At 46.0% G+C, this 13,451-nt stretch overlaps 1 protein-coding gene across 1 annotated transcript in view; it reads left to right on the top strand.

Annotated features, from left to right (window-relative positions):
- Positions 1–13,451, top strand: part of LOC310871525 (putative E3 ubiquitin-protein ligase HECTD4) — a 112,521-nt gene that overhangs the window by 52,512 nt on the left and 46,558 nt on the right. The window contains 12 exon segments of the mRNA XM_083783095.1: positions 241–322; positions 657–859; positions 3,108–3,243; positions 4,251–4,433; positions 4,874–5,038; positions 5,138–5,307; positions 6,689–6,804; positions 9,406–9,509; positions 9,656–9,817; positions 10,000–10,148; positions 10,379–10,458; positions 11,585–11,748. Of these exon segments, the coding sequence (XP_083639221.1) occupies positions 241–322; positions 657–859; positions 3,108–3,243; positions 4,251–4,433; positions 4,874–5,038; positions 5,138–5,307; positions 6,689–6,804; positions 9,406–9,509; positions 9,656–9,817; positions 10,000–10,148; positions 10,379–10,458; positions 11,585–11,748 (1,714 nt within the window).

Here is a 13,451-nt window from a genome sequence, read left to right as displayed (position 1 = left end):
AATATAAAGTGCAGATAGTTCAAGTGTTCATGTCAGACAGCACAAGTCAGTCCATTCCACTCTGAGTGGGGATGGAGGGAGGATAGGAGGGGGTCAGGGGGGGGACACCAGCAGCATTGAGGAGCCGGATAGACGTGGGGGAAAAAGCTGTTTGAATGCCAGAGTTATAAATTCCCACCAGCCAAGGTTTTCAGTGCTTGTCTGACGTGGCTGCTCTTGCCTCCTCCTCTTGACATGCAGCAGTTCAGAGGGACGGCCCTTCCGCCTCGGCACAGGAGCCAACATGGAGAAGGTGGTGAAGATGGACAGAGACATGACCAAGGTGAGAGGATTCACTATGACCCAAGAATTGGCCGCAAATCAGAGTAAAAGTCTGCTTAAGTTATGGCAAATCTGGAAAAAAAAATTCTATGATAGCAGAGACCTTTATGAACACATCTGTGAAGAAAGCTAGTGGTAAGCTTTTATTTTTTACAGATTTGCCACAACTTAAGCGAACTTTACCTAACTATTCCGGCACCCCAGAGCTTCTATTTTGAAGGAATCCCGGCACTGATTGTGTTAAATGTTTTTACATATTTTGAAATAATGTATTGTTTTATGGTAAAAGGTGCCCTAACCCCCTGCTGTTCTTTTTCCCCCCCCGACCCGCTCAGAGCGGAAGCTGTGAGGTGATCACAGAGGAGGCGTCCGCCGCCCTGCGGAAGGCCAACAAGTGGGCCCAGTCTGGGCTCATCGTGAGCGTAGGACCGCCCGTGGAGGCTCTGGCTCCGGAGGCCGCCGGAGGCATCAGCACCGGCGACAAGAAGAAGACCGCTCAGACCGCCGTCTGCAGGGACAGGAACGCAGACCTGGCCAGGTAGGTAACCTCTGCAGTGTGGAGGGAGGATGGATTAGACCTGGCCAGGTAGGTAACCTCTGCAGAGTGGAGGGATTAGACCTGGCCAGGTAGGTAACCTCTGTCTGCAGTGTGTAGGGATTAGACCTGGCCAGGTAGGTAACCTCTGCAGTGTGGAGGGATTAGACCTGGCCAGGTAGGTAACCTCTGCAGTGTGGAGGGAGGAGGGATTAGACCTGGCCAGGTAGGTAACCTCTGCAGTGTGGAGGGATCAGACCTGGCCAGGTAGGTAACCTCTGCAGTGTGGAGGGATTAGACCTGGCCAGGTAGGTAACCTCTGCAGTGTGGAGGGAGGAGGGAATAGACCTGGCCAGGTATGTAACCTCTGTCTGCAGTGTGGAGGGATTAGACCTGGCCAGGTAGGTAACCTCTGCAGTGTGGAGGGATTAGACCTGGCCAGGTAGGTAACCTCTGCAGTGTGGAGGGATTAGACCTGGCCAGGTAGGTAACCTCTGCAGTGTGGAGGGATTAGACCTGGCCAGGTAGGTAACCTCTGCAGTGTGGAGGGAGGAGGGATTAGACCTGGCCAGGTAGGTAACCTCTGCAGTGTGGAGGGATTAGACCTGGCCAGGTATGTAACCTCTGCAGTGTGGAGGGAATAGACCTGGCCAGGTAGGTAACCTCTGCAGTGTGTAGGGATTAGACCTGGCCAGGTAGGTAACCTCTGCAGTGTGGAGGGATTAGACCTGGCCAGGTATGTAACCTCTGCAGTGTGGAGGGATTAGACCTGGCCAGGTAGGTAACCTCTGCAGTGTGTAGGGATTAGACCTGGCCAGGTAGGTAACCTCTGCAGTGTGGAGGGATTAGACCTGGCCAGGTAGGTAACCTCTGCAGTGTGGAGGGATTAGACCTGGCCAGGTAGGTAACCTGTGCAGTGTGTAGGGATTAGACCTGGCCAGGTAGGTAACCTCTGCAGTGTGGAGGGATTAGACCTGGCCAGGTAGGTAACCTCTGCAGTGTGGAGGGATTAGACCTGGCCAGGTAGGTAACCTCTGCAGTGTGGAGGGATTTGACCTGGCCAGGTAGGTAACCTCTGCAGTGTGGAGGGAATAGACCTGGCCAGGTAGGTAACCTCTGCAGTGTGGAGGGATTAGACCTGGCCAGGTAGGTAACCTCTGCAGTGTGGAGGGATTAGACCTGGCCAGGTAGGTAACCTCTGCAGTGTGGAGGGATTAGACCTGGCCAGGTAGGTAACCTCTGCAGTGTGGAGGGAATAGACCTGGCCAGGTAGGTAACCTCTGCAGTGTGGAGGGATTAGACCTGGCCAGGTAGGTAACCTCTGCAGTGTGGAGGGATTAGACCTGGCCAGGTAGGTAACCTCTGCAGTGTGGAGGGATTAGACCTGGCCAGGTAGGTAACCTCTGCAGTGTGGAGGGAATAGACCTGGCCAGGTAGGTAACCTCTGCAGTGTGGAGGGATTAGACCTGGCCAGGTAGGTAACCTCTGCAGTGTGTATGGATTTTCACACAAACAAATGTCAAGGACAGCTGAATTATTTAGACTGAAATCTAACCTGGCTTTGCTTGTGAACATTTCTTACTTTGTCAAATTTTTATCACACATTTTTTTCACCCAGTGTCGATTGTCTAGTGTAATCATGGGCGCTACACTCCCTCTGCCAACCTGGGGAGAGCAACAGACTGACCTCATGCTTCTTTGCATGAGGAGTCCAAGCCGCTTCTTTTTATCTGACGTGGGGGGGGGGGAGTTTCCAAGGTAGGACATACTGTAGTCGTGCGAAGGAACGCGTTCCAACCAGTTCCTTTCCCCTCCATCAGGCGCCACAGCTAGCCAAGGGGAGGCAGTTTAGAAACCAGGATTACTGCATGTTTTTATAGGGGACACGGGGAGAACATGCAAACCCCACACAGAAAGGCCCTTTCACCAACCGTAGGGGACACGGGGAGAACATGCAAACCCCACACAGAAAGGCCCTTTCACCAACCGTAGGGGACACGGGGAGAACATGCAAACCCCACACAGAAAGGCCCTTTCACCAACCCCGCCAGGGTATGGGCACTGATGATGCGGAGGAGGAAACACGCCCCCAGTGTCCCCAGCAGGAATCAAACCCATGACCTTCTAGCTGTTAAGTGACAGCGCTACCACCGACTGTGCCACCACTTATGATCATTTCTGACTCTCTCTCTCTATCTATCTCTCTCTCTGTCTCTCTCTCTCTGCCTCTCTCTCTCTGCTGCCTCTGCAGGACAGACCCTGTCAGGCCATTCATCAGCGGCCACGTAGCCAACAGCATGGCGGCTGAGGTGATCGCCCTGCTGCACAGCCTGCTCACTGCCCCCGAGTCCAACACGGCTCAGATCTGGACCAGCACTGCAGAGAAGGTAAGGCAGCGCCAGTCATCAGTCTTCTGCCACCTGTGGGGCCACGCTTCTACTTGGTATGGCGGGATATGTGAACAAGAATCTGGTTCGACCTTTGTAGGGAATGATTGACAATAAAGCTGGGGGTGGGGGGGTTTAAAGACTGGGCCATAGACCAGTGGTTCCCAAACCTTTTATCTCGGACACCCAAAAGAGACATGTTTGTGATGTCTCCCCAGGACCGAAACCAGTGGAAATAGCTGATCTACAAGCTCACAACGCGTTGCGGTGCATTGTGAGCTTGCAGAGCTGCTATTTTCACTACTTCTTAAAAAGTTATTTATTTTGTAAATGGAATTATTTTGAAAACCCTGAAGATTTTTATTTTTTGTATCTTTTGAAACAATAATAAAAAAAAAGATCACACCCGTGTGAAGTGAGTGGTACAACTCCGTGTGGGGGTCCCTCTACTGTACTACTGTACTGTCACTGTACTGTACTGGCACACCCAAAATCATACAGTTGTGTGTTTGTGTGTGTGTTGGGTTGCGCACAGGTGGTGAAAAACAACCATGCTATTTCCGTGCTCATACCCAGGCAGCCAGGCACCCAGCCACCCACACATAGCTCCGTAAGGGAGTGGTTGCACCACTCAAAAAATAAAGGGATATTTACTCTATACCAGGCCGGCACAGTCATTGTTGTCTCACAGACCTCTAATTCTACTGGTTGGTCTGGTTGCCTGTTCAGTAAGGAAGGGAACAAACCTACTTCCATGCTATGTTACATGTACGTTCTCCTGGTGAAACTCCTTGCTGAACAAGCTGATAGTTTATTCTCCTCACAGAGAACTGGCAATAACTAAATAAATTAATGAAAAAAAGAATGGACCTCAACAAAAGAAAGAGAAATGTGTTCAGTGACACTTGGCTGAAATGGTTGTGTGACTATTCATATTCCGTTTAATTTGTCACTGCATGGCGGCTCATTCTTTCCAATTCCTTTTCATCACCATGGGGTTGCTCCAGGTCCTCTCCCGAGCTCTGATGTTCATACCTCAGCTGGGGAAGTACGCTGAGAGCATCCTGGAGACCGGCAGCAGCAGCGGCAGAAAGCTGGCCAAGCTGCAGGCCATCGGCAGGCAGGCCGTGGCCGCGCTCTGTGCCCTCGGAGGCTTCAAAGAAACCATCAAGATCGGATCCGAGGTCCAGGTGGGTGAGAAGAAGAGAGACAAATTGGTACAACCATGCACTGACTGTAGCCTATGTGGATGTCTGCCAAAAACGTGCTATAATTCACTGATGAAGCACACCCTCCTCTCTGGAAAATCAAAGCATTATGTAAAGCCGTCTCCCTCTGAAACCGAGGGACTCTAAAGACTTCCTTTCTTAACCCATTCTGAACGGGAACCCATTTTGGTGTCGGCATCATGTTATGCTTTAACTATTGAAAAATAGCAGATCTACAAGCTCATATCGCGCCACCGAGTGGCGCGATACGAGCTTGTAGGTCTGCTATTTTTGAAAAATCGAAGAACGACTGACATAGAAACATAGCTTTATCAGAAAACTGTCAGGATGTAGAAGACGTTTATAGAATCTGATCTCAGGTCAGAATGGGTTAAAGATTTCCTTTGATCTCCGCCCCGCAGGTGGTGGGTAAAGGAGTGCTGGGCAGTGTCGGGGTAGTAATGTCCATCAACGAGCAGGAGGGCATCGCTACCGTCAAGTTCCCCTCGTGCGAATACAGACGAGCGTGCAAAGCCTCCGACATCCTGACGGTGCCCATATCCCGTCTCTGCACGCCAAGATCTGAGGTAGGTAGTGGTCCCACCGATATCAAACGCTGCGATCCCCCCCCCTGTCCCTCTTTGATCTGAAATCATAGAGCGCTTGTACTGTCCTTTTTCTCCCAGGCCCTCCCCCTCTACAAGCTGTCCATCACAGAGAAGGTGGTGCAGGCGGTGCAGTCCATGCTCCTGCCACAGGAGGGCAGTCTCTCCATACACACCTCACTGCCCGCCACTGGAGACGGCTCCAGCCCCGTCATGGCTGCGGTGCGTCTGCTGGCTGAGATCAGAACAAGGTACAGTCATTTAACCCCATTATTAAGACCTAATTAAGCCAAGGCCGGTTCTACAAATGTCTTTTTCAACCATTTTCATACCAAGCGCCATTTTTTTTTATTCACCATTTGAGCCACGGACCACCATTTGATGAGATTTAACCGGCGCGCTATGAACTTGTAGGTCTGCTATTTTTGAAAAACCATTAAAATGTGCCTCAGATTATTTAGAAGACTTTTTATTTTATTTTTTACGTCAGGCCTGAATGGATTAAGGGTCCAATGGTCCATTATTTAGCTGGGGACCACCTGGAACCCCCTCAAGGACCACTGGTTGACAACCGCTGTTCTAAGTCCTTAAAGTTTGAGAACCACACGTCCCAAACTCTTCTCCCTTCTGGCTCCAAAACTGTGGAATGCACTTCCCATTGCAGTCAGAACTGCAGCATCACTCCCAATCTTCCGCCGTAGCCTGAAAACCCACCTTTTCAGACTCCATCATGGCCCATAGCACTTACCCTAACCCCTTAGATAGAATTTCTGTTGGCTTAGATAGCATTTGACTTAGACTTATAGCATGTTATGTAGACAGCACTATAATTGTATTGTATATAGTCATAGCACGCCATAGTACATATGTATAGCATAGTAGTGAATATGTATAGTTTATTATGCATAGTGTATGTATAGTTTCATCATATAGATATTCCACTGTTACCTTCTTAGCTTACGCATGTTTCATGATAAATGCTTTTATGTGATGTATTCCCATGCTTTTGTTCTTGCCTAAATGTAAGTCGCTCTGGATTAAGAGCGTCTGCTAAATGCCTAAATTGTAAATTGTAAATTGTATAGCGACATACATTTTTCTAAAAAAAACTGTATTGGCCGCAGACCGCCATTTCAAAATATTTTGTTCCAGGGACCCCCAGAAGAAAATATTTGAGTTAAAATGTTTAACAACAATGTTTTAAAACAATTGCATATATTCAAAGAATTTCACAAATTATTGTCAAGATAAAAAATAAATAACTACTTTCAACCAAACTATTCAACCAAATATCAGTGTGTCAGCAGTCACCAGAACACACAGAAATCCAGATTAGAAAAAAGGGGGTTCTATTTCATACCTACCATCCTATCCAGGTGTTGAAAACATCCGGTATTCATAGAACCTTAGTTCAAGGTTCAAGGTTATTTATTAGTGTCCCCGAAGGGCAATTGGTTTTACAGCAGGCCATAAGGCTTTTAAACACATATAACATACATCATAAGTTAAAGTTACATACATAACTTTTTCCGTATAGCTGTATAGCCTGGATTGAATCTAGATCCCTTGACTCAAATCCACTGAATTTGAATGAAACCATAATAATAATCCAAAGGTGTTGTGTGTTGTCAGGGCGTGCCTGGTGATGGCTCAGCTTCTGGAGGACAGCTCCTTCTGTGAGGAGTTCATCCAGCAGTGTCCTGCTGCTGTGGAGGTGCTGAACCTGGTGGCACAGGAGTGCAGCCCTGGTGAGCTGTGATCACATAATAATAATAATAAACTTTATTTATATAGCACCTTTCATACATAAATGTAGCTCAAAGTGCTTTACAGGGCAGAAAAGATAATAAAAACAAAAGCAAAACAAAACAGCATTAAAACAGGCATGCAGTTAAAATACAATAGCGCCGTGTCAAATCAGGAGAAGGCAGTGGTACAAAGATAAGAACAGATAAAGCAAGGCAACGACATTAAAAGAAACAAGCAGTAATAAAATACAGTGAGAACATGAATAATAAAAAATAAATAAAAGATCACTTAAAAGCAATGTTGTAGAAGTGGGTCTTGAGCTGAGCTTTAAAAATGTCTACAGAGGCTGCCTGACGAAGGTACAGTGGGAGCTTGTTCCATGCCGACGGCCCGTAGAAGCAAAAAGCTGCTTCCCCGTATTTTTTACATACTGAGAGACAATATACATACTAGCTATCACATATTGACAATTATGCATACTACAGAGCCCCGGTGAGCTTTTATCACATACTGTCAGTATTAGGGCTGTCACGATTACAAATTTAACCTTTTCCACACTAATTTTTTTTGTCTGCGTTATTTGTCGGGAAGCGACGCTGCCAAAATGCGTATCTACGTTTATTCAGTTGTATAAATGTGTTTGATTTGATCTAGTGGAAAGGCTACTCACTTTAGCTCCGAATGGCTATCTGTTGTTAGCTTAGAGTAGACCCTGGGCTGCGCCATCTTGGTTGCATGGCACACGCATGCTTTCGTCTCCAAAATCCCCTCCCAGGCGGCATTTCTGGTCAAAATAGCGGTTATTGCACGGAGCCTGGCGGTCGCAGTAATCGCTTCTCATGCTCCAGGCAAACAATAACATCCCGTCGAGACAACACACACCATTAAGCTGACACAACATCCGGTCGCAGAGTTTTGGATCTTCAAAATAAGGGCGCGATATCCTGGCATGTTGTTAATTAATCATGGCGGGGAAACGGTTAAGTATAACCAAATAAGCAAAAGACACAACCTAAACGTGAGCAAGCTAAACCAACCTTATCAAATCATAAGAAACCAAACGACAAATTGCTAACCGAACACCTAATCAAAACACAGGAGAAAACAAGGTCGACATAAACGCTGCCAACAACGTCTTTCAAACATTACTCAAAGAGTGACAGGGTTAGCTGGCTGAGAAAGGAAAGTCTGCAGGAGCTGAGGAAAGCCGGCCTTTTGAACTCAACGCTCAACGATCACACCTGCAACCCATCACACGCACGCATGCACGCACACACACACACGCACGCACACACACACACACACACACACACACACACACACACACACACACACACACACAACAGAGAAAGTCATCTCCACACCTACAGTACAGAGAAGATTAGAAACACATACAATGAACAAAGTCATATGACCTCGGGGTGGAACAGTGTCAGTATATCTATTCACCCGTGTTTAGATCTTTTAAACCAGGATGATCCTGCCAGTAGCATATTCTTGTCTCAAAGATTAAGCCATGCATGTCTAAGTACAAACGGCTTGTACAGTGGAACCATACACAAGGCTGTGTGGACTTTGCTAAAAACAGATGCACAAACACTATAAATCAGATGTACGGAATGATGGATGTAATGTTCAACAGATTTTACAGTCTAGCTCTTGACATAATGTCAAGAGCTAGACTGTCATCATGTAATCCAATTCCCAAACCTTTTTGGGACCGTGACCCAAAAAAGAAATGTCATGTTTTCTCGTGACGCAAAGTACCGTAGTAAAAATATGTTTTGTTTTGTTTTCTAATTCATGGAATTTATTTAATTTGTATTTAATTTCTTAAATTATGAAGATTTTTTTTTAAATTAAATTAAATTTTTATTTTATTCATTTTTTTTTGGGGGGGGGGGGGGGCAATGTTTTTTGAAAATGTTTTGAAATAATAATACTTATAATCCCAAAACGTAGGAAACAAAAAATAAAGGGACCCATAAACATGTGTCCACTACCCACAAATGGGTCCCGGTCGGCCCACTGTTTGGGCTACAGTATTATTTAGCTGTGTAGGTCGTATGGATACTGTGCACTGTGTGTTAACAATACAGAATCCTCTTGTATAGGGTAGCGTCTAGGTATGGTGGAGGCACAGTGTGTTAACAATACAGAGTCCTCTTGTTTAGGGGAGCGTCTAGGTATGGTGGAGGCACAGTGTGTTAACAATACAGAATCCTCTTGTTTAGGGGAGCGTCTAGGTATGGTGGAGGCACAGTGTGTGTGTTAACAATACAGAATCCTCTTGTTTAGGGGAGCGTCTAGGTATGGTGGAGGCACAGTGTGTTAACAATACAGAGTCCTCTTGTTTAGGGGAGCGTCTAGGTATGGTGGAGGCACAGTGCGTTAACAATACAGAATCCTCTTGTTTAGGGGAGCGTCTAGGTATGGTGGAGGCACAGTGTGTGTTAACAATACAGAATCCTCTTGTCTAGGGGAGCGTCTAGGTATGGTGGAGGCACAGTGTGTTAACAATACAGAATCCTCTTGTTTAGGGGAGCGTCTAGGTATGGTGGAGGCACAGTGTGTTAACAATACAGAATCCTCTTGTTTAGGGGAGCGTCTAGGTATGGTGGAGGCACAGTGCGAGAGAGTGAGGATGCTTTACCGTGACTGCGCCCGCCCGCCACCCCCACCTCTGCAGACAGACCGCCGTCAGGTACGGGAGAGAGAAAGGAAAAAAAAGTCCATTGATTTGAGCAAATCTAATTGTAGATATACAAACCTTCTTTTTTATGGATGGAAGACGTTCTGTATTCTGGGGAGCAGCCAACCAGCTAGTTATTAATCCATGTCCTCCATTAGCCCAAGGAGATCACGTGGTGTCCGTCCAGGGTGTTCCCTCCCGTACGCGCCTGCATGTTCTCCTCCCGGCTGACCTCCGTCACCTTCCTGGCAGACCCCAGCGCTGGCGGAGGTCTGCCCAGGGGCACCTTCATCTACGCCACCTCTCCTGTGCCAGTTCAGGTGGGTAGACGGTTTCTGCTTTACTCTTATGCTGCTTTCACTATTTCTGATTGTTGAAAATGTGCTCAAACTATGGACGCCAGGGTTAATTAAGGGGATTACTGGAGAGAGCCTTGTGTCAATATTAGGAAATGTCCTACATACGTGTCGTAATGATGTTAAATGCTAAATGCCTGGTCCAGGCTCCTTCCTTCTACTGGGAGATAGAGATCGTCTCCTATGGAGACTCGGAGGACGACAGCGGCCCCATCGTGTCGTTTGGCTTCGCCACCGAAGCGGAGAAGAGAGACGGAGCGTGGACCAACCCCGTCGGCACCTGTCTCTTCCACAAGTAGGTCCCCCCCCCCCCCCCCCCACTCCCGTCCCAACAATGCACAACCAAACCGACGAAGCTCGGAAATCGACGAAACTCTGACTCCTACAGAGTTGCTTTCCTATAGCGCTCTCTCCTGTCTCTGACCTGATTGCTGACCTGAATTCCTCTCTCTCTCTCTCTCTCTCCCTGTTGTCTGCCTATGTCTCTCTACCCCCCTGTCCTGTCTCTGTGTGTGTGTGTGTCAGTAACGGCAGGGCTGTGCACTATAACGGCTCCAGTCTCCTGCAGTGGAAGAGTGTGAGGCTGGACGTGGCTCTGCTTCCCGGTGAGACAGCAGACCAACATGTCTAATGTTATTATGATTTCCTTCTCCCAGCCCTCCCCCACCCCCCTGCTCCACTCTGTATTCGGTCCTGTATGAATCCATATTACATTATGTTATGGATTTGATCTAAATCTGCTCTTTAAAAAATGAGGAATGGCGTCTGTCTGCTCTTTCGATAAAAGCACGTTCTCCAATGCGTATCTTGCTTCCATAACATAGTATATAACCTTTGACTACTGACTCCTGCATGGACTCACTCTGGTGCACTTGCACATAGACCAGGGGGTTCTCAACCCGTAGGTTGCAAATTAAAATGGCCTTTTTTGCATCGTTTCATCTGCCCCTCTGAACGCATCATTACTCTCACCTTTCCTGTGTTGCATTCTTATGCTGCGTTCCCACGGGCAGATGCAAAAGATTCAAAGATACAAAGCTACACAGTGTAATTTGGGGATCCACATGTTGAAAACAAATAAAATACACATGCGATTACTTTTTTTTTTTTTTTTTTTTTTTTTTTTAAGATATTTTTTTGCGGCTTACGCCTTTTATTGATTTTTGAAGGGACAGACAGTAGGCTGACAGGAAACGGGAGAGAGATGGGGGGATGACATGCAGTAAAGGCCGTGTCGGGTCCGGGAGTCGAACCCGCGGCACACTGCGACTAGATTACCAGTCCGGTGCCCAGACCGTTACGCTACGGCCTGGGCCCACATGCGATTACTTGAGATTAAAATGATCAATCGCGATGAACATAACAGTGAGTTAATCGCGATTAACCCATTCTGACCGGGCACCCATTTTGGTGTTGGTATCATGTTATGCTTTAGCTATTGAAAAATAGCAGATCTACAAGCTCATATCGCGCCACCGAGTGGCGCGATACGAGCTTGTAGGTCTGCTATTTTTGAAAAATCGAAGACATTTTTTAAATCTGATCTCAGGTCAGAATGGATTCATAATGAAACTGTCAGGATGTAATAGACATTTCTAGAATCTGATCTCAGGTCAGAATGGGTTAATCGCGATTAAATTAGTTAACTCGGACAGCCCAAACTTTCACTTTACCATTTGTTTTTTTTTGTTTGGGAATCACAATGGTTGCTCTTTCCTCACATGACCACAGGTGACGTGGCAGGCATCGGCTGGGAGCGATCGGAAGGAACCCCGCCGCCCCCCGGCCAGGCCCCCAAAGGGAGGGTCTACTTCACATACTGTGGCCAGCGGCTCAGCCCCGTCCTGGAGGACGTGGCTGGGGGGATGTGGCCCCTCGTTCACATCCAGAAGAAGGTGGGTCACCGACGCGTCAGTCCAGACGACGTCCATAATCCTTATGCAGTATGCAGTTTGTGTGAACACAAATATTCCTCTGCTAATCTGACATGGCATAGAATTGACTCATTAAAGGACAACTTTAGTTTTTTTCAACCAAGGTTCATGTTTTAGGTTGTTATTAGAGAAACTAAAAGGTGAGTGTTATTTTTTTTTCATTTGCTGCTTTCTTTCGTTTTAGGGATTTTAGCTCTTTTTGACAGGGGGGCGGGGGCATTCGAGCATGGGGCTAAATATGTATTTTTTTACAACATTTTATGGTGATTTATTTTTGTATTATTTACTATAGTCCTAATAAACCCCAGGAAATTACATCTGGCCACAGAAGATCACAGGATCTACTGAATGTAAAGGTAGCCTACTGGGGGAAGGCTTATACTGTGTGTATAGGCTCAATATGTCAGTTTGACACATTCAATAGATCCTGTGATCTTTTGTGGTCAGATGTAATTTCTTGGGCTTTATTAGGACTATAGTAAATAATAAAAAAATAAATCGCCATAATATTTTGTAAAAAAACACATATTTAGCCCCATGCTCGAATGCCCCCTCCCCCCTGTCAAAAACTGCTAAAATCCCAAAAACTAAAGAAAGCAGCAAATGAAAGAAAATTAACACTCACCTTTTAGTTTCTCTAATAACAACCTAAAACATGAAACTTAGTTGAAAAAAACTAAAGTTGTCCTTTAAGACAAATGGGAATAAAAGGCACATGAGACAAGGCCTTTGCAGTCACCACTGTTGATTCTCCCAGTTTTTTTATAATAAGGAATTATGACTAGAGCCCGAAAAGATGAGTCAGCGTTTCTTGTCTGTAACTCACCAGGTAGTCTCGCCTAGCCAGACTGGAGCAGCGGAAGCTCTTATCATGAGCAAGACTCCTCTCCACTTCTTCTGTTTCATTTTTTACAGGCTTTGCATATTTATCCTAATTTAAATAGACATCCTAATATAAATAGACTTTGTTTTCAAGAATGTTGCGCACAAAATGTCAGCAGCACGCAACGTTATAAAAAAAGAAACCTACCAATTTCATTTCCCCTCTCTTATTTCCCATTCCAAGTGCGTTTGTGTTATAAACGCTATTCCAAAGGCCCCTCAGAAACAGTTTTAAAGGTTTTATGACATTCATTTTCATTTCTTTTCTTTTAGGTTTTATGACCTCAATTACACCCAAAAAACCTGAACTTTGAACATTCAGTGGATTTTCTGTGGTCTGAAGTTTTCTTTGGGGTTTTTTGGGCCGTTTGAGCTACAATGAAAACAGGCAACACAGTGAAACAGTGACATCTGCTGGCAAATCCCATTGACATATATGGGATTTGCAGTAAGTGATGTCACTTACTGCCGGCAAATCAGAGCACCTGTTTGAGCCAGAAAACCCCAGATCACAGAAAATCTACTGAATGTTAAAAGTTCATGTTTTTTGGGTGCAATTGAGATTAGAAAACCTAAAAAAAACAAGAACAATTCCAAAACCTTTTTTTTAATGTCACAATCCCTTTAAACAATTTTCATCCAATGAGACAGTTGTTTGGGCGGGTAGATCTTGGTAGAGCTGGTCATTTTGAAAGTAGCTCTCAAGAACAAAAATGTGTGGCCAAACCGTGAAGCCACTAGAAACAATCACAGTCTCCCATCATGATGCAAAATGCCAATTC

This window comes from Protomyctophum parallelum (genome assembly GCF_964188405.1).
Source record: "Protomyctophum parallelum genome assembly, chromosome: 15".
In the NCBI taxonomy this organism is placed as follows: domain Eukaryota; kingdom Metazoa; phylum Chordata; class Actinopteri; order Myctophiformes; family Myctophidae; genus Protomyctophum; species Protomyctophum parallelum.
The sequence above is the reverse complement of the archived record's forward strand: the minus strand, read 5'-3'. Positions and strand labels throughout refer to the sequence as shown.